The following is a 20,310-nucleotide window of genomic DNA, read 5'->3' as shown; positions in this document are numbered from 1 at the left end:
TTGCTCTATAGCATTGTTTCCCCTCTCCCGAACACCATGGCTGTATTGACGGCTCCGGATATATACTGGAAGTTAACAAACCGGTTTTCGTTTGTTCTACCTTAGTTCCTTCACGCACATGTCTTGCAAGCGTCACTTGCTGGCGCGGCGCGGCAAACGATCACCGCAATGCGCGTGCCTTTGGGGAAAGAGTGTGGCGCTTCTCTACGCGACCGTCACCGAACCGGTTCTTTCTTTTTCCTTCTGCACGTGGCTTGACGACGTCACGCGGCAAACGACCTGGGCAATGCGATTGGCTGCGCAGAAGGCGTCCTTCCAGTGCGGCCTTCGATATATCGAACCAACGGGGAAATTGGACTTCGATATACGACGCAGCTTTCCTATACTTTTACATGGGATTTTCAAGGGGACATTGCGTGACTTGAGTATATTCAAAACTCGAACTATCCGTGTTTTATATTTAGAGGTTTGCCTGTATGCATAACTGGGAAACAATAACCTCATCTTAAGATCGAGAAGCAAGGCGACATGGCTGCAAACCACTTTCAGTACTGTAGCGCTAATACCCTTATCTAACCCAAACCCGATCTGGGTCTGAAGCCTCCAAGCTAGTGCAGCAGCCACGCTCCTCTATATGCTGGAGATTTGTGTGACGTCAGAAGCAACATATCATAACCAAACTGACAGAATCTGCCAAAATTGAACAGGACTTATGAGACAGAAATCGAACCTGCCAGGGCTATTGGATCTCAAGCCGATTTGCGAAGGAAGAAATGGAAGCCTATTTCACCATGTCAAATAAATAAATAAAAATGTTTCTTCACCGCTAGTGGGTTTCGAAGTGAAGCTACTGCAAACAAACCAGCTTTGCTAACAGCTGTATCACCTCTTCAGACAGTTCTTTTTCACATGTTAAACTTCCAGCCTTTCATGCTGGGCTTCTACAGCCTCTGCCTTCGTCTCCTTTGTTGCGGTAATGAGCAGAATGGGTGGTATTCATTTAGAGAATGCCGCTCTATTTTACTCTTTCTCCTAGGTATCTCACACAGAGGACAATGATGGTTATTTAGGCTTGTTTTGCAAAAGAGGACAATGATAGTTATTTTAGTTCGTTCTGCAAATTACCCATTCTCCTGATCCATTCATAGCTGTCTTGGGCAAACTTGTGCAAAAGTGCAGCCTACATGTCTCTAAATAGGTTGTAGAAGCTTGCTTTGGTTTGCATGGAGACAACCCTGAGCTCCTTTGGATCATCTAGGAAAAATTATTTTTGTTAATGATGACAAGGAGAGCAATGGCACAGACCATTATTTAAGTTGAAGTTGGCAGATTATGAAGGTAAGCAAACCAAATCTGCCAGTCTAATCCTTTTTCTGATCTGTTTGTTTGCATAAGGGAAAAAAAAAACAAATGACGGACACATAAAACAAACATTGCGTGAATATACTGCATACACAGAATGTTTTTACTTTTATAAAGGTAACATAAACTTTGTAAAGGCAACGTAAGCCAGTCATTGTGCGTGGAAAGAATCAGCCCAATACATTCCCTTCGCAAAGTCACCTGCGATCTCAGAAAGCACATACCTACGTACGTTTGATACACTCGTAAAATCAAACGTCACACCGCACTCAGAGGTGAGCAACACAACGTGATAGAGTGAAGTGGTCACCTGAGGGCAACTCAATCACCTTGGACGTCAGAGTGAGGCATTCCTCGTACGGATCACATACAGGAGTCACCTGCATAGGGTGATGATGCAATTTCTTAAACTCATTCCAGTGTGAAATCCACCCTAACTGCAACAGCCAGCGCATATGAAATTTCACTTGGCTCCATCATTGAGTGCAAATGACCTATAGTCAGAAGTGCGAGATGCCGGGCTAGTTGGTACTGCATAATGAAATAAAACAGCGCAACGAACGGGACGAAACATCTGTGCCTGTGTCTTTGTCTCCCTTCGTGTTTCGTCCCGTTCGTTGCGTTGTTTTATTTCATTATGCAGACCTATAGTCACTGGAACTAACAACGACCAAGAAATTGCAAATGCCGTAGTACGAGATTTTGCGAGGCATAATGAATGAATTCATGAAACCTCGTTATTTTAACTTGAAAAATTCAAGCTTTTTAATCATTCTAACTAGACGATTTGGACCAGCCAAGCTCTATACAAGCCTATATATAAGAAAATAAAGCCTGAGTGTGTCCCACCGCATATATATTTACTGATAATTATTGTATCTTTCATAGCGTCAGCTGCTTTAGGATATTAAACGCTACAAACCAAACCTACAAAACACTACAAAAAAGCCTGGCATCCACAGTGCCACATGTTGCAGCACTTGTACTACCAACACATTATCTTTTTCCTTATTCGAGAATATATGGTTGGTTTGTGGGGTTTAACGTCCCAAAGCAACTCAAGCTATGAGAAAGGCCGTAGTGGAGGACTCGGGAAATTTCGACCACCTGGGGTTCTTTAACGTGCACTGACATCGCACAGCACATGGGCGCCTTGCTTTTCGCCTCCATCGAAAAGACGCCGCCGAGGCCGGGATTCGATCCCGCGTCCTTGGGAACAGTAGTCGAGCGCCGTAACCACAGCGCCACCCCGGCGGGATTATTTGAAAATATATAATTTTTTCGATGAGTGGAATTAACTCATTCTGTGTTTGTTGGCACAGCAAACAAATAGTGAGAATAATGGCGATTATAGGTACAAGCAAAGCTGAGGAGTCACAAAAAAATGTAGCCTCAGCTTTGTTAGAGTGACCTAGCCATGTCATTAAGGAGGGCCGGCATTGGAAATCCTGCACTTCTTCTATGCGAACGTATGCGAAATACCATGCTCTTTTGCACATGTGGGTGCATGCAAACGCAGTGGAGCACACTATATTTGGAACAAGCAGTTTCGAATGACTGCCACCAGTGTCCAGCTTTTGAGGCATCAGCATATTGCATTTTCCTTAGCACCATTTCAGTGCGAAATTTAGTAAAATAAAATAAAAATGTAAAATATGGGCTAAAGTACTGAAGGTTGTACAAGGCGTAACCAATTCATTAATGCAGCCAAGGCATAATGGAAACAAATTTTACTCCACAGTATGAGCATTCGCTGCTGAGTAAAATATCTCTAATGAAACAGTATGTGTTTTCCCCACGAGGGGGAGGCCACATTTTCTTAAAAGCAAAAAAAAAAAAACACGCTTAAACAAGAGCCCTATGAAGTTCTGTTAATGTGCGTGCCTGTGGCATCAGAGAGGACCGTAAATCCTGGCTGACAGGTTTACCACGGTACAGCGGAGTAGAAGAAAGGGATTTTGGTGTCAGGAAACTACCGAAGTGAATAAAGGTTGTCAAGAAACTACCGAAGTGAATAAAGGTTTAGAGTTTCAATCAGATAATGATCATTTCACTGAAGTCCTTTCGCAGCCATTGTACGCAGTGAATCAAAACAATCTCTGGAGTAGACTAATATTGACACAGTACAACCTATTTTTCACGAATATATTTTGTCATAAGACAGCCCCAATAAGACTGCTGTGAAAGAGCTGAATTCATGATAAAAATATTGTAGTACTTGTTTGTTCCTCCTGTGTACACACAGCCCTCTTTTAGAGGGTTGTGCAGGTGTCAGTACGGCCTGTTTGCCACACCGGTACTGTATTCGTGGACAATGAGACTCATTTTCTTTCCCCTTCCATAGTTTATCTCAGTAGTTCCTTCCAGCGATACAAAAGCTACGATCAGTGCTGAAACGACGGGCTGTCGCTGCTGAATGTAGTGCCTGTATAAAAATGCTGTAGAATGTATGAGACGACATGCTTTAATTTAATACATGCATTCATGAAACGCTAGCTCAAATCGAGCCTTCACCTTAGCTAGATCTTCAAATGCTATTTCCTCAGTTTTCGCAACTGTTCCTTATGCTAACATCATGTTTTCAACATGATGGAGCACTTTGAAGGCGGCCGTCTCGCTTCGCAGTCAGCTCGTCATTGTTACTGCAATTTTTTATTTGTTCATTGGTTATAAACGGTGCATTCTGCGTTCATTTGGCCTAATCTAACCTACACAAACATTCATGAGAGTCAAAGTTCTTTCATGCTTTTTAGTTCGGACGGTTATTTGCCTCTCCCAGGCATAAAAAAGAAAGTGGGTTTGATGACAAAATGGTTGCAGTTCGGAGAGCTAGATGGTGCCACAATGCTGAAGTTGCCAGGCCTCCGTTTGCGTTCAATGAACTAAAAGCGTGGATATGACAAACAGCGTAATTACTGAAAGGCTATTTTAAATGTTACAGTTTTATTGCGATAGCAATACTGCAACATGTTTCCGCCCATCACGTCGTCCCAGGAAGGGCCACGTTTGATCTTGAACAGCCGCAAAGAAGAAGTAGCGGAAAAAGAAGAAGAAACTTAAGAAGAAGAACATTCGGCCACCGGCAGCTAATGCTTTCGCTCCACATTCGGTTCAGCATCATTGAACCCTTGTCATTTATATTTTTTTTATATTTGAGCCTGTAGTTTACGCGCTCGCATCATACTTTTAAAGGACGAGCTTAAGTGTCTCCCATAATGTAGCACGTTACACTGATAGGGCGTAATACAGGAATAATTTAGCAGTCAAAAGAAGCTTCCACCATTACTATCGCAATTCAACTAGGCTTAACCAGAGTTAAACCAAAACAATTTTTTAGTGGTTTGGTAAGCAGAGAGCATCTATTTGCGCTCTTTTACAACCACAACTACATACACCATGTGCAGACAACATGTAGGTGACGCGGTGAGAACAGTATGCTTAACGATCCTTCGTGATTGGCTAACCAGGGCTCCTAGCCTCGACACTGCAGCTAGGAAGAAATGAGACAGAGTACAAATACAAACTGTCACCTTGCCTAAGACGGATAAGTAGAATTTAAAATATCCAGTGCAAGCACAATATTTGACACTGCAGGTGCATTTTGTAAGGACCACAATAACGGGAAATGGCTGTCAGTCTTCAATTAGCAAATGGTACTGTGCTGGAGTAATGCCCTGAGACCCGACAGCGTACTTACCCGTACACTGTAGTGGTACCCTGTGGTCACGTTCTCGAACAGCACAGCGACAGAAGAGTTCTGCACGAGAAAGGAAAGGGCAAAGGCATGCACATTACAAACTCATTTCAAACTCCGTGCAAGTCAGCTACCAAGGAACCAGTAAGAGATTGCCTAACTTCAGCATTCATTTATGTCGGAGGGCAAATAGAACTGGCATTTAACACATTAGAACTTTCTCAACTTCTTGGTTTGGGGAAGTAAGATATTTCTTTTCTCTATATTTTAATGCAGCCAGTGGCAGTATAAAATCAACACACAACACATCTGCCATTAGACAGGGTCCTACGTATTTTAGGCACATCTGTTTCAACGAAGAAATCAGTGCATCCTAATGCCCTTCTCTGCAATGGGAGCACGCAGTGTAAAGGGCCCCTGAAATAATGTTGTTCTAACTTGAGAACTGCATCAACCTATTAATTTCTCAAAATTTGAGAACTCGGACTTCACTTTTCAACCGGCAAGCACCTCACAGGAATACGGACAGCTTCACGACCAATGTTTCAGACTTACGGGCTTTTGAATGTTCATTTTAAAACCTATGCCCAGCAACATTCATGCAGTTTAAACGTTCGCTTTCTTTGACCTAATATAGATGCAAGAAAATATTGCTGGCACAGACAGCAGAATCTTGCGATGCCATCATCATCTTGGGGGTGCAATGTTGGATTAAATTAGATTGGCTTGGATTGGTGACGATAGGCTTGGCATTTCATCCACTTCATTGTTTCCAATCCAGTTACCTCCTTGCACACGGGGAGTGGGGCCAAGCGGAGGATCACGGATCCGCTCCTTCTTGCGAGCTTTTATGAGTTGTAACCATAGCTGGTAAAAAACACCGAGGTGCAAAAATTGTGAAATGCTATAGTGTGGAACCGGTTTGTGAGAGGGTACGCGACAATCTGTTGGCGCTGTGAAATCTCCCAAGAATAGAATGTTGCCACGAACAACAGAATGTTATATATAATGTTATAAGTGGAATCGACTGTATACACTTTTTGGTGCACTTTTTCCAAGTTCTAATCTAGTTTTCAGTCATTTTGTCAGTAAGAACCATACATTACTACTTTGAAATATATATATTGTCACCTAGTGGTGGCAAGGCTGTAGGCGACAAACGAGGAGGCTTGAAATTCACTGCAAAGAACTGTTTATTCGGTTGGCTTGCACCCGCTAAATAAACAATCAAACAGTTGCGGCGATAGCAGCAAGCGTGCTAGGCGGTCGTCGATCTACGAATGCCTGTCGCGCACGCCCGCGCTCAATTTGAGGGCAACGAAGGAACATCTAAGTAAACTTACAAATGGTGACTAGCATAACCTGGAACATTGTAGAAACACACGCGAGTAGCTGGAATCTTCGAGGTACATATCGACGCATCTTGCGAGACAAAGAAAATGACGCGTCGTCTCGCGACAAAGAGCCTGAGCAAGCATATTACAGATACTACCTGCGCGCTAGAGCTACAGTGATAAGGACGCATGCCCGGCGGCTGTCAAGAATAAAAAATAAAGATTGTAATCCTTAATATATATATATATATATATATATATATATGGTTACGAAGAGGCAAGCCGATGAAAACATGAGTACAAAGAACAGAGAGAATATGTTCGAGGAGGAGGAGGTAAACTTTATTTAAAGAAGAGGTCGTAGGCGTGGGGTGGGTTGACGTTCCCGTCCCCGCGGTGGGCTCCTCTTCTAGGCCTGACGCCAGGTGGCCGACCGACGATGTCGTTCGGCGACCTCTTCAGCCCGCTCCGTGACTCGGAGTTGAACCTCCGGGTCGGAGCTGAGCAGCGCGGCCTCCCACTGAGATTGGGTAGAGAGCTGCAGACTCTGTGATGGCTTGTCTTGATTACATGAGTATAGAATGTGTGGTGTGTCTGCCTTTTGATGTCCACAGAGAGAATAGACAGGGCTGAACTGCTCTGGGAACCATATGGAGTACATGTACGGATTAAAGAAAGTGTCTGTTTGAAGCTGCCGCCAGCTGACTTGTTGTGTTTTACTTAGAGATCGATGTGGTTCTGGGAAGATTTGTCTTTCTTTCTTGAAGCGGGTAGTAATTTCTTTGTGGGAATTGTCATCCGCTCCCTGGCCGACCTGAGCTCAGGGCAGCGCACCTCCCGGTTAACTACGAATCCTCGGGCAAATTGGTGCGCTGCCTCGTTCCCAGGATGGTCCGAATGGGCAGGGACCCAGATCAATGTGATAAGGCGGGTATGGGAGATTGTTTGTATGATTTTGATGGCTGCGGAGTGGGCCCTTCCTTTTGGAAAATTTCGAATTGCGATTTTAGAGTCGCTAAGGATGTATTTGGCAGTGGTGGAGGTAATGGCTAAAGCTATGGCAGCCTCTTCGGCCTCCTCCGGAAATTTTGTTTTATTGATTGTCGCCGATGGGAGGGGAGAACCTCTATGATCGACAACTGCCAGGGAAAAGGCATCTCTGTCCGCATGTTCTGCCACGTCCACGTGCGCCGTGTCTTTCTGTACTGAAAATCTTTCGTGTAATTTTTGTGCCCTAGCCCTTCTTCTGTCCGTATCATATTCTGGATGCATGTTTTTAGGCAGAGGACGGACTATTAATTGCTCGCGCACATGTCTTGGAATCGGCAAAGTGTATGCCCGGGTCCCTTCATATTGTATTCCTGCTATGTTTAGGATGAAACGTCCCGTTTCAGTGCTTGATAATCGTTCGTATTGTGCGGTGAGGTGTGCTTCCATCATTTCCGCTAAGGTGTTATGAATTCCTAACTTTAGTAGTGTTTCATTTGGGGTATGACGAGGGAGGTTGAGCGCAATTTTATAGGACTGCCTAATTAGTGATCCAGGTCGTCTCTTTCTCTTACTGTGAGGGTGACGTATGGTGTAGAGTAGATAAGTCTGCTAAGAACGAAGGCTTGTACTAGTTTCCTGGTCTCAGCTTCTTTAACTCCTCCACGCCTATTCGCGATTCGTCTGAGGAGGAGGGAAATTTGGTTGACGGTGTTTTTCAGTTTTTTAATTAGTGTGTCGTTTTTTTGGTTTGACTGTATGAGCATTCCCAAGATTCTTAGTGTTTCCACTTGTTATATGGCTGCACCTTCCGCGTAGATTTTGATCGCAGGCGCTTTATTCTTTCTTTGACGCTTTGGGTGTAGAATGAGTAATTCAGATTTCTGGGGGGAACACGCGAGTCCCGCGGGTTGCGCCTCCTCTACGACTACGTCTACCGCTTGTTGTAGCGTATCTTGCATCGTGCCAATACTCCCCTTGGTGGTCCAAAGGGTGATATCGTCCGCGCACAAAGAGTGTTTAGGTCTGGGATTCTTGCGAGTTCGTGTGCCATTTTGATTAGGGTTATATTGAATAAAAAGGGGGAGAGGCCGATCCTTGCGGAGTTCCTCTATCTCCTAAAGTGAAGGTGTCGGATTTGATAGTGCCAATTTGAAATTTAGCCGTCCTATCGTAGAGGAAGTCCTTGATGTAGTTAAACGTTCTTGCGCCTACATTCAGCAGTGAAAGAGATTCTAGGATTGCTTTGTGTTTAACATTATCAAAGGCTTTGGTTAAATCTAGGGGTAGGATTGCCCTGGTACTTCTTTCTTGCTCATGAGATAGCACTTCGTTTGCTAGTCTTAACATCGTATTTTGTGTTGATAAATGTGGTCTAAAGCCGACCATAGTGTTTGGATATAAATTCTCTTTTTGCATGTGGGACTGGAGTCTGTCTAGTATGACGTGCTCTATCCGTTTTCCTATGCAAGAAGTAAGCGAAATATGTCTGAGGTTTTCGAGCGCGAGCTTTTTGCCAGGTTTTGGGATGAATTTGACGATGGCATGTTTCCAAGACGCTGGGAGTTTTCCCTCTCTCCAGCACTCGTTCGCAAAGTCCGCGAGGGCTGTGATAGAAGCGTCGTCTAGATTTCTGAGTGTGTTATTGTTAATGCCGTCCTCTCCTGGGGCGGATGTTGTACGTACCTTAAAGAGGGCTGCTCTTATTTCCGCCATTGTTATGTCAGAATCCAGGATGGAGTTAGGCTCTCCTTTATAATCGGCAGGGACTTCGTCTTGCGGGTTGTGCAGAAGTATTTCTGCTGTAGCATGTCTAATATCTTGATCCGTGCCTGGGTCCATTTTTAAAATTTTGGTGATTTTCTTTTGAGTGGTAGCTTTGTTCGATTCCGGATCAAGGATATGCCGAAGAAGATTCCACGTCTCCCTCGTGCCTAGATTGCCATTCACATTTTCACAGATATGGTTCCACTGCTGTCTCGCTAGTTCTGCGGTGTGGTGTTGAATTTCTTTCGTGAGTGTGACGATTATGTTTCTAAGCTTTTTGTTATATTTTTGCTTAAACCATATTTTTTCTAGGCTCTGCCTTGCCTCCTACATGTGCGTAAGTCGGCTGTCAAGCGTATTTACGCCTAAGTCATGTACTAGTTCCTTAGTGGCCTTTTCCACATCCGATAGTAGGGTCTGTGTCCAGTGTTCTAAGTCTATCATTGGTTCGTTATTTTGGTCGCGGATAGTCCTAAGTTTGTCCCAGTCGGTGATTTTGTTTTTTCTGGGTTGGGGTTTGAGATTGGCAATGGTTATTTTAGACATTATGATATAATGGTCACTTACCAGATTGTGTCTGGTGTTGCTCCAGCTTAAGTCTGGGAGGTTTTTGCCCATCGTTAGGTCCGGGCACGTGTCCCTGGTCACGCCGTTGCCTATCCTAGTAGGTTGCATGGGGTCCCTATATTGGGTGAGCCCTCTTTGCTAGATAAAATCCATTAGGGCCGGGCCGTTCCTTTCCTGGATATGGTTGCGTGTCCCCATTGCACGTGCTGAGCGGTGAAGTCGCCCACAATTAGGGTTGGGTTTTGGCCTGCGATTTGGAGGGTTTTGAGTATAGCGGCTTTCGCTGGTACAGCCGGTGCCCTGGGGTGGCTGTATGCGTTTAGTACGAACAGAGAAGAGGGGTTTCTTCTGCTAGGGAGAATTTCAATTAATATACAATCTAGCTCTACGTTTTCAATCTCGTGGTTAACCACGGTAAGATTTCTATGTACCAACGTAGTGGTTAAAGGCTGTTCTTTGATGTGACATGGCAGAACCGCCCGGTACCCTGGCAGTTTTAGTCGAGACATTCTGGGTTCTTGAATCGCTATAACGTCAGTTTTTCGGATTGCGATTGAACGTGTAACTGCAGATTTGTTTTTTTATTGCGCATAGACCTGCAGTTCCACTGCCAAATTGTTACGGTTTTAGAATTGGCCATTTTGCTGGGATAGATCGATTGGCGCCCCTTGAGCTGAAGGGGGAAGCCGGTGTAAAATTTCCTGTAAAACGGTGTCAATTACTCCGAACTTGTGATTTACATCCTGTATGTGTTGTTCGAGTCTTTGTGTTAAATTATCAACTCTTTGGGTTAGACTATCGAGTTTCTGGCTGTGCTCCTCCACTTTTTGTTCGAGGTTTGGGACTCTATCCTCCACTGAGGTATTTCTTACGTCAGCTGCTACTGCTCGTTTTTTGCGAGGTGTTTCTTCCTTGCTAACTACGCTTACTGGGGTTTCGACTGACGCGGTCAGAGTAGTTTCCATTTCTGTGACTTCCGGCAATGGGAGTTGTTTCGGAGGTGGGTCCTTAGATATGGCGGGTGCTTTTAGTTTACTATTTTCCTCATCCAAGTGTTTGATTCGATCCGTCAGAATTTGAATGTGGTGGAGTGCCTGATCTAGTTTAGACTGTAATGTCTGCAGCTCCATCCCCTTCCCATGAGAGGCCACTCCTGCCCAGCTCACCTGTTTCGGCCAGGGGCTCTGAGTCCGGCTGCTAGTGCTGGCGCCTCCTCCATTGCTGCTGCTCCCGTTGCGTCCGCCGCTGCTGCTCCGTCCGCTACGGCGGCTGCTGCGTCCGCTGTCCAAGGACGGGAAGGATCTCGAGCGGTCCTTCCTTTCGGTAGATGTTGGGTCGTCACATGTCCGTGATTTGGGTCTTGATTGGTGCTCCCACTTTTTCGTTTGGTGTCGTTGAAATCGCTTCTTGCAGCTGTTATTGCCTGTGCGGTGCCCTCCTCCGCAGATAATGCAGACCGGGTCGCAGACTTCTTCTTTCAGGTGTTGGTTGCCGCAGTACGGGCGCCATTGTTGCGGTGGCTCCGGACATATGTCTCTTCTGTGGCCGACTCTTCTGCAGTTTGTGCACGCCTCTAATTTAGGAATGAAGGGGTAAACTGGGTAAGGACTCCGAAGTAGACGATGCTATCTGGGAGTTCTTCCGCGTCGAAGTGAAGCAGGAGGGACTTTGATGTTCTTCCCATGGTGCGTGCTTGAACGATGTCAGGGTTTCTTTTTCGGAGTTCGGTCATCATTTCTTGGTGCGTTTCGCCATCGTAAGCCCTATAGATAATGCCCTGCAGGGCCCTGTCAGGAGGGGCGATGTACGACGTCATAACAATGTCTTTGCCTTCTGTTTTGATTTGCTTGACTGCGACGTAGCGTAGTGCGTTTGCCTGCACCGCGTCGATATGGTGATCACATTTTTTGCAGAGTTGGTTCTAGATTGGTCGTTTTCGGCCGCGGACGCGGTGACGCCGCTCGCTGTTGCGATCGCTTGTATGATAGATTTTTCGGTGCAGCGCGTGATGTCTACGCCACCCGTTGGTCTGTAGATGATTATATAGCCCTTCTCCGGGAGTCGGGGTAGATGTTTCTTGGGATGTAGCGGAGGGAGAGGTTTCGCCTTCGGTTTCTCGGACTGCTCATTTTTCTTCTGAGGTGTTAATGACTCAGCTTTGGGGTTCTTGGTACGGTAAAAAACAATTGTCTTCCAATCTGGTGTTTCTAATTCGGCTGGGGAAGCGTTCGTCCCAACTACGGCGTACTCCATGACTGCCGCCGTGGCGTTCGCGCCGCACTAAGCCTGGCGTTCGGGTAAGCAAGGGCGCCGGAGAGACGCTGGATTTAGGCAGTCGGAGCTCGGTCTCCCGAGCTCCGATTTGCGTAAATAAGGTCTTGAAAGGTGCCTTGTACACTCACGGTTCTTGTCCGTGTGTCGCAGTCGACGTATCCGGGTGTTTTTTTTTTTTAGAATATGTTCGATGACCATGCGATGACGTTTAATGAAAAGTTAGTGGGCCTAGCGCGAGCTCTCCTGCCCGCGCCACTGCCCGCTTTTTCTTCCTTGCTCCTCAGTAACATGACCCGGGGCCACCGAGCGATCATCCCAATCGTGTACGAGGAAGTTTACCGATGTTGATTATTTCATGACATGATGATGGGCGTATCATGATGCCTGAAGAAGGAGAGGAAGAATAAAGAATAGAACGGCTTGCCGCCACGATGATTCTCGATGAACTTTAGCCCAAGACACTCTCGGGCCACACGTTGCCACGACACGATGAGGAATACAAGGCACGCACCGCGTGGAGTAGGCAGGGGAGGATGTCTCCAAATGTAGCGGTGTCTTAGGTCACGGGGTCATTGGTCGGCACATATGGTCAGTGGGGTCACATATGGTCGTTCGGGTCTCTCCTTGTATTTTGTGGTCATGCACGTGTCGCGTCTCGGGTCAGTCTCTCCTTCGTCGTGTCTTGTGGTCGGGGCGGGGGGGGGAGGGGAGGGGAGGAACGGTAAGGTCTTGCTGAGTCCGGTAGGCTGGGGAAAAGCTATGTGATGCCTCCTAACCTTCAGCCGACGGCGCAAGATGTAGCAGCGAGCCGAAGCTCCAGAGCAGGATGAGGGGGTGATGATGAAGCACCCTGCACCTCCAATCAAGTGATACAAAGCAGCAAGCCGACGAACACAGGAGAATTGGGAACATAGAAAAGATGTTCGATGACTGTGAGATGACGTTTAATGAAATGTCAGCGGGCCTAGCTCGAGCGCTCCTGCCCGCGCCAATGCCTGCGGCGTCTGCTATATATATATATATATATATATATATATATATATATATATATATATATATATATATGGACTAAACTCGCTTCTTCACCTTTTTTGTGAATTTCTTTTTTCATTATGCGTAGATATTCATATCCACTTCGATAGTCAAAGCCATTTTTTGCTGACATTCGTATCCACTTTGTACTAAAAATTTGCAGTACTTGCACACCCCGCTCAAAGAAGGGCATGCGTCAGTATTATCGAATGCTCAAGCAGTTAACTTTTAGACGCTTCTTTTATCCATTGCTTTCATTCAAGACAGCAGAAAACAGACTGCTAGAGGAAAAATATACAAGCGAAGCCTTATGGGCATACAGACCCACAAACGTGCACAATCAAATCCAGTTTGAGATTTCGAGGGCAAGTGACTGAAACTTACCGGCATGGCCTCGGTCTTTTGGCTCGCGAGCACGATGGTTGACTTAGCCCCTTTCCTCACCTGCCAGAGAGCCACCCGCAGCTCTTGGCAGCCGGGCGTGCTATTTTGGAACACGCTCACGGTGGCGTTAATTGTGCCCCTGCGGACAGCGGATGAAGCCGGCTTTCAGTGCTGATGATGCTTGGGGAGATCAGATTCTTTGGGGTCTACGGTGAAAGTTACTGCCTTGATCCGTTCACCTTTCCTCGACACATAATTACGCTCGAGTGAGCGAGTGGAAAGTTTGAGCTTCAAGTAACATTTTATCTCACTTTCTTCCTTTCCTTCTAATGTTCTTCTTGAACTGTGCACAAAGGCAGAGGGCAGAAGAGTTGCGATTCCTGATATGTGAAGTTGTACATGTTACGTTTCTTTTTTGCATTTCGACATATGCTGTACCAATAGGGAAGTGTAGGGACTAATAATGAGCCTTTACTTGTATGACATTACAAAATCACCGGTTAAGTCCTACACACTTACACCTACGTAACTGTATCCTAATTATAATGCAATGGAGGACTTCAGACTTCATTTGAAAGACACGCGTTACGATTATAGTCTAAGCACAGACGGTTCAAGCTAAGTACAGTAAGAGAGTGAGGACTTGCAAAAAGCGGGCATGGCTTGCAAACATTCAGGAACCATGGAGTCTCTAGAACTGCGTATAGTTACGAGATGTGTTTTGAGCGCGTGTGATCTCTTCGTATCGTAAATTCTATTTGGTACACAAGTGCCCGTTTGCTTGCTACCCATGCAAAAGACATGGGCAGAAACCCTGTCACGCTGCCAGTTTTGTTCCTGAATATAAAGAATTTGGATTGGTTGACATTTTTCGAAGGCAACAAGTTAGAAACTTGCTTGACATTCTAGACCACAAAAAAGCGTCTGGTGCATTAAGGCATGCAGGTGGTATCCACACAAGAAAGGCCACTCTCAATGCCATACTAATCATCCTACTGCACTTAACTCGTTCATCTCCTCTTTTTAATGGTTTGAGCTACATTGCAGGATTCATAGGCTGCTCAGCTATTATGTGCAGTAGCAAAGATAACCATTTGTGGTATTTGCCTCTTACAGTTGAACCCGAATATTTCGAACTCGAAGGGGATGGCGAGATAGTTAGATATATTGATAATTGGATATATAGAAATCGGTTTGAGACGCGGCTTGCGATTTTGTAAAATATACCGTATTTAACAGGTAATCAACCCCATCGCATATTGAACCCTCAAGAATTTGCCGCCAAGAATTTGAAAAGACTCAAAATGCGTTCGCTGGTGGCGCGTCCCTCCATTGCAGTCATCGCATTCGCAGCTCATTTGCTGGCAGTAAGCCAAGGTGCTGCGCGCTGATAACGTCGCATCGTGTTTATCTTTTGACTATACTTTTGATGTTAGCTCCTGCGGTGGCGGGGAGCAAGCCTAGCAGAGTGCCCGTGATGGGTGTGATTGCACCAGCGTGGTTCGATGTATCAAGCTGCACGTGGGAATGGGGGAGTCCAGTGCCAAAAAGACATAAAATGTGATAGCTGCAAATGCCGTTTGAAGCGAACAATGCTATAAGTCGATTTATTGATCGCTGCTGACTGCAGGCATTCGTTGATTCATAGATGAAAGGATGGACGACTCTCGCAAAAACACAAAACATTCTGCCGCTTCTTAATGTTGGCAGCCGCCATAGCTTAGGCTATGCCGCACGTTCAGCACGACGACTCAAGACGGGCGTCGAACGTCACCGGCCGCTCACAGAGGGCTCACTACACACACTCTAGAAAGCGTTAGGTGTTCTGTCTGCCACGGGCTGAGCTGGATTGTCGGCGCATGCGTAGTGTGTGCGGCTGCGAACGAACACCAGGAAAGAAAGAGGAAGGGAGAAAAATGCGCGGCAGAAGAATGGGCGCATCCTTGCGCTTTGCTCTACGCGTTGTTTCCCCTCTCTAGACCACCCCAACTGCATTCGCTGCGTCTGCTCCGTACCCTTCATTGACAAACCGGTTCCCTCTCGTTTCTTCGTCCACATGGCTTGAAACATCACAAGCCGTGTTTACATGAAGGCGACAGTAGCGCATCGTATTGCATAGTATTTATTAGCGCCTCACGGTAATGCGATGAGACAGCTTTTACATGTACTGCATCATCTCTGAATTTTTCAATTTCAAATATTATTTATTTATACATACCAGAATAAAAGAAAAGCTGCAATAAATGCTAAAACAGCGTATGAACCGAAATAAATGTAATTATTTGTTTATACAACCCGAAGATATTTGAATATCCCACCCTTTCTGTCCATGGCGCCCAACAATGCTTACTAAGCCTATCACCTGCCCGATTCTAGAAGCTATCTTAAAATTTCAGGCGTTTTGCCTACAGAATTGCGTAGTTCGGGCATCTTCAAACAAATAAAAAGCTTCATTCATCACTCGTTTGCAGCGAACGCGAGACACAGTGGAGCGGCAACGACGAATTGGTGGTGAGGCGAGCGGCCGCCGCTTCGCCGGACGCCGTCATCTGTTCCGTAATGCGATGAAACCGGGTTTACGTGCACGGAGAAAGTCGACTTACCCCTCTCAATCCAGCCCTGCCTGGCGCATTATAGCGATGCGCTTTTCTAGCTCATTACATTTGTTTACATGAATGCGATTCACTAGGAACCGGGTGCGGTGCGATTCGCTAGCTGTAGCATTCATGTAAACACTGCTTCGGGCTGGTGCGCGGCAAACGATCCCCACAGATGCGCGCGCTTTTGGGGAAAGTGCGGCGCTACTCTAGACCAGCCGTCGCCGAACTGTTTCTGATTCCTTTCGCTGTGGCTTGAAAACAACCCGCGGCAAACTGCCGAGTGTGATGCGATCGTCTTGGGGGAAGGCTCACCTTCCAGTGCGTGGTGCGGAGTTCGATATATTGCACGACTGGTGAAATTGCAGATCGATATACGACGTAGCTTTCCTATACTTTTGCATAGGGTTTTCAAGGGGATATTCTATGAGTTCGATATTACCAAAATTCGAATTACCCGAGTCCGACTGTATCAGTATGAACTCTTTACAAACATCAGTTCTGCTGCCTCCAAAAGGTGGTGAAGCTAAGACGGCCGTCATTTCTGGCTGTCGGAACGCATCAGTCGGCAGTTACACAGCTGCTGCGCAGCTTGTGTAAGAATGCCAACTGGCTTTTAAACACCCTGCTTGGGTGCGGGGGTCTTCTGTTTTGTTGAAGCAATCTGCGGGGAACTAGAACTAATGACCCTGTGGCTTATTAGGGGGAAAATAGAGCCTTCCTACTTATGGTGCACATAATGGCTTTCTGTATTGCAAGTTGATGTTTCTTTCCGTGATATAAAAGCCCCTCTGAGTTGCAGGGAAATGGCTATCATAATCCTCAGTAGCCAGCTCATTTCAGTGCCGGCAGTTGCTTCGGTAAGGCCATAATGTCCCCGATGTCTTTACGGGAGTTATGTATTACATCTGTGTACTGCTGCCACATTATTTTCGTAGGATGTTAAAAAGTATCTTGGAGTGCCTACTAATATCTGCTCATTCTTAATGAATTCATAGCGCACGAAGAGAAGGTCACCGTGTGCACACCAGTGAAATTCATGCATGCTTACTGCAGGCATGCACTGATGCAATACATGTAGTAATTGCTGGTTTTATATAACGAAAGCATGGTTCATTAATGAATTTGAGAATGATCAAAGTTTTATATCTATGCTTGTTCGGGCTCTACACCAGCAGGTACTGAACTCCTTTGTAGTTTCCTGTCTTTCACCCGAGCACTGGCAAATGTCGTTGAGTGCCTGACGTGGCCTTTGAGCAGCAAGTATATAATAGTATTTTACCTCTAAGGTGTTTACAGGAGGTAATATAGCATCTAGCTGGCCCATTCTTAGGGGATTACACATGCGTCCATGCTGAATAGTAAGTATTGTGCAGAACGCTAAACGGTGAACATTCTTATACGTCTCAATCAGTGCAGTCTGAGCACTTTTAGATCATTTAGGCAAAAATATTGAAAAATAATGTTTCAGGTGATAGTCGGCTTGTAAAGTTTTTGTTTGACCGCAAACTACATTGTCCACAAAAAGTTCTCAAGAGAAAAGTTATTTTTAAAAACCTCGCCAAAAGTTTATGGGTTTGTCAACGCACTCTAGTTAGTACAGGCATTCTGATGCCGCATTAAATGAGTTAGGTGATTATATAAAACACTTTAGCACCTGTACACATAATGGAAATTCATATGATTTTTCAGCGCTATCTACTAGCTTGTTGTCACCAGTAACAGCGGGTATGTAATACCTTGCAGCTGGGCGCCAAAGCGCCAGCGGCCGTCGAAACCAGATGGCCCGAAGGGTGGTGATAGCTGAAGTTTGATGTGACCAAAGATGGCATCGCCTATGCCTTTGGGCTTTAAAGCATCTGCATAAGCGTCTAAAAATGAAACTAACGGGCTAAGAAAAAAAACGCACTACGTTCATGCAAACACGTTTTACTGCGTGTTCAGCACACGTGCCACAAAGGACAGTATACAACACATTGATCACTTAAACTCCGCCATTGACAGGCTGTTCGTGCTTTCTGCAGCCTTCCTTTGCAACATTATCATACATATCATGAATGCCTACCTGGGTTCGGTTCCCACCATCGGCACGTTGTTGTTCTTCTACTTTGTGTTTATCTCTCCCCTAAACAGATTACATTACTAATTTACGTAATTACCGAAGTAAAAAGTAAAAAAAAAGACAAAGTACAATCCCCAATGCTTTTCTTGGCCTCGCCGACCGTTGGCTTCTTTCCTTCATGTATTATAACGAGCACCCTCATTTCCCCTTCATTTATCTGCTTGTAGCTTACGGGGATCTCGGTTCTGGCAGTCTTGAAGCCATAGGTAACGTAATAGGGTTCTAGCACAGCTTTCGCCCTCGCTCTTAATCACGTTCTACGTGACGCTGGCTGTAACAAAAGGACGTTCTACGTCCGCCGCTATGGCTGAGGGTGGCGCTGGTGAACACTCTCAAGGTTCGTATACAGAAAACATTATTACCCAAGAAAGTAGCAGCAGGGACAGCGGCCGATGTAGCTCAGTTGGAAGAGCACCGGACGCGATATTCGGAGGTCGTGGGTTCGGTTGCCACCATCGGCACGTTGTCTTTTCTTCTACTTTGCGTTTATCTTCCCCTGAACAGATTACATCACTTTTATGTGATTATAGAAGCAAAAAAAAAAGACAAATTACAATCGCCAATGCTTTCCTTTACCTCACCGACCGTTGGCTTCTTTCCTTCATGTATTATAAAGAGCACCCTCATTTCCCCTTCATTTATCTGCTTCCATCCTCCGTCACAGATGGGAGCTGGCTTACAGTAAGAACATCCCAGCACATTGACCTAACTATTATCTTGGATGTTCTAGACAGGTATGCGAAACGGTCAAAAAGGCCACAATAGCACATTCTCAGCTCCTACTCTTTCATTTACTCATAAACACAGTCCCGATGCATCGGAGCCCTCTCCCATGCCCTCTCAACAACTTTCTGGTGCAGGTCCTGGTACCCGGCGTTATTTGTACCTGCTTTGAAAAAAATAATATCCCCTGTACCGCTCTCTGTGTACTCCAGAAACTATAGACTTCAGAACTCGACGCCAGACTCAAGCTGCGAAAAGCAAATAATATACAGAGAGGTAAGGGGTGCAAACATACCAGTTATGTGCAAACATTGCCAAATCAAGCTGATGTACAACGTATCAATCTGCGGTGCTCACCTGCTGCGCAGACGTCTTCAGATTCAACCACTTAGGCCTGCTTTCAACTACACCTAACTTTTCATTTGTTATTCTTTTTCTGCCTCAGTCCAACCTGCGTCACTTGTTAACAGCCAGGCCTATGCAATGTATTCTAAGTAGGGGCCTCGTATTATAGCCTTGAAGCAGACGACGAACAATTGTTCCGCCGTAAGGGCTCCCACTGCGTCTACTGTGCACTTGATTGCGCGCTCAAAAGAAGGGAGAGGATAGAGCCATGGCGTCCAGCTCGAATACGATCAGAAGCCCCGGTACTCACAGAGTGTAGGAGCCCACGACAATGACCGTGGCGTTCCACGAGTAGCAGTTTGGTTGGCTGATACCATCTGCCCCTGCAAAGCAAGGGCACGACAATTGGCAATTGACGTCTGCAAGCAATAATGAAAGAAAGTACCGTTAAGAGGCCGAAAACACCGCTTGCATCCCTTTTCGCAGGTGTGTGGTGGTGTTCTAAGTCCACATAAATAAAGGAGGGGCTAGACTAAAGCGAAAACTTTCACATACGTAAATCATTAATGATGCGTGCTCGCTGACTGCATAGCTGAAGGTTACATCCTTATCGTCTTTACAATAAAAACAAGCTTCATTGTCTGTCGCAGCTTGCCTCAGGTGTAAATTACCATCAGCAGAAAGAAATGCTTCTCTTTGTGAATATCGCTCCCTTCTTGCCTGTTTCATCACTACTCGTACAAATGGCAGAGAAAACAGTTTCACACTAAATTAGCTCAATTGACAAAAATTGAAATGAAGGAAAGTTTCAAACGCCCAACATTTTGGCCAGTGTTAAGCATTGACTCTATGGAGCGCGTGATGGTGCTATGGCAGAGTGCGAATAATCAGGCTAGCACGAACAACGGGCATCCGAAAAAACGGTCGGTAACTGTATAAGGAGACAACAGGAGGGGATGGTGTCGAGATGAAGTAACAGGATCTTGGTGGTGATGTAATAAAAGTATCGTGCGAGGGACCAGGACACAGGGGGGTCAGGGGGGACCACCAAGATACTGTTACTTCATCTCGACACCATCCCCTCCTGTTGTCTTCTTATACAGTTAGGCTCCCTTAGGCTCC

At 45.7% G+C, this 20,310-nt stretch overlaps 1 protein-coding gene across 2 annotated transcripts in view; it reads right to left on the bottom strand.

Annotated features, from left to right (window-relative positions):
* The window catches only part of LOC146179716 (uncharacterized), a 79,012-nt gene that overhangs the window by 26,561 nt on the left and 32,141 nt on the right, over positions 1-20,310 (bottom strand). For both annotated transcript variants that reach the window (XM_084579323.1, XM_084579322.1), the window contains exons 5-8: positions 19,499-19,571; positions 13,402-13,540; positions 5,060-5,119; positions 1,673-1,742 (exon numbers count right to left, since the gene is read on the bottom strand). In XM_084579323.1, the coding sequence (XP_084435449.1) occupies positions 1,673-1,742; positions 5,060-5,119; positions 13,402-13,540; positions 19,499-19,571 (342 nt within the window). The remainder of the gene's footprint in view (positions 1-1,672; positions 1,743-5,059; positions 5,120-13,401; positions 13,541-19,498; positions 19,572-20,310) is intronic.

This window comes from Amblyomma maculatum, chromosome 9, assembly GCF_055883805.1.
Source record: "Amblyomma maculatum isolate TAMU_Amacu chromosome 9, ASM5588380v1, whole genome shotgun sequence".
Classification (NCBI taxonomy): domain Eukaryota; kingdom Metazoa; phylum Arthropoda; class Arachnida; order Ixodida; family Ixodidae; genus Amblyomma; species Amblyomma maculatum.
Note: the sequence above shows the minus strand (reverse complement) of the source record. Positions and strands in the feature narration are given on the sequence as shown.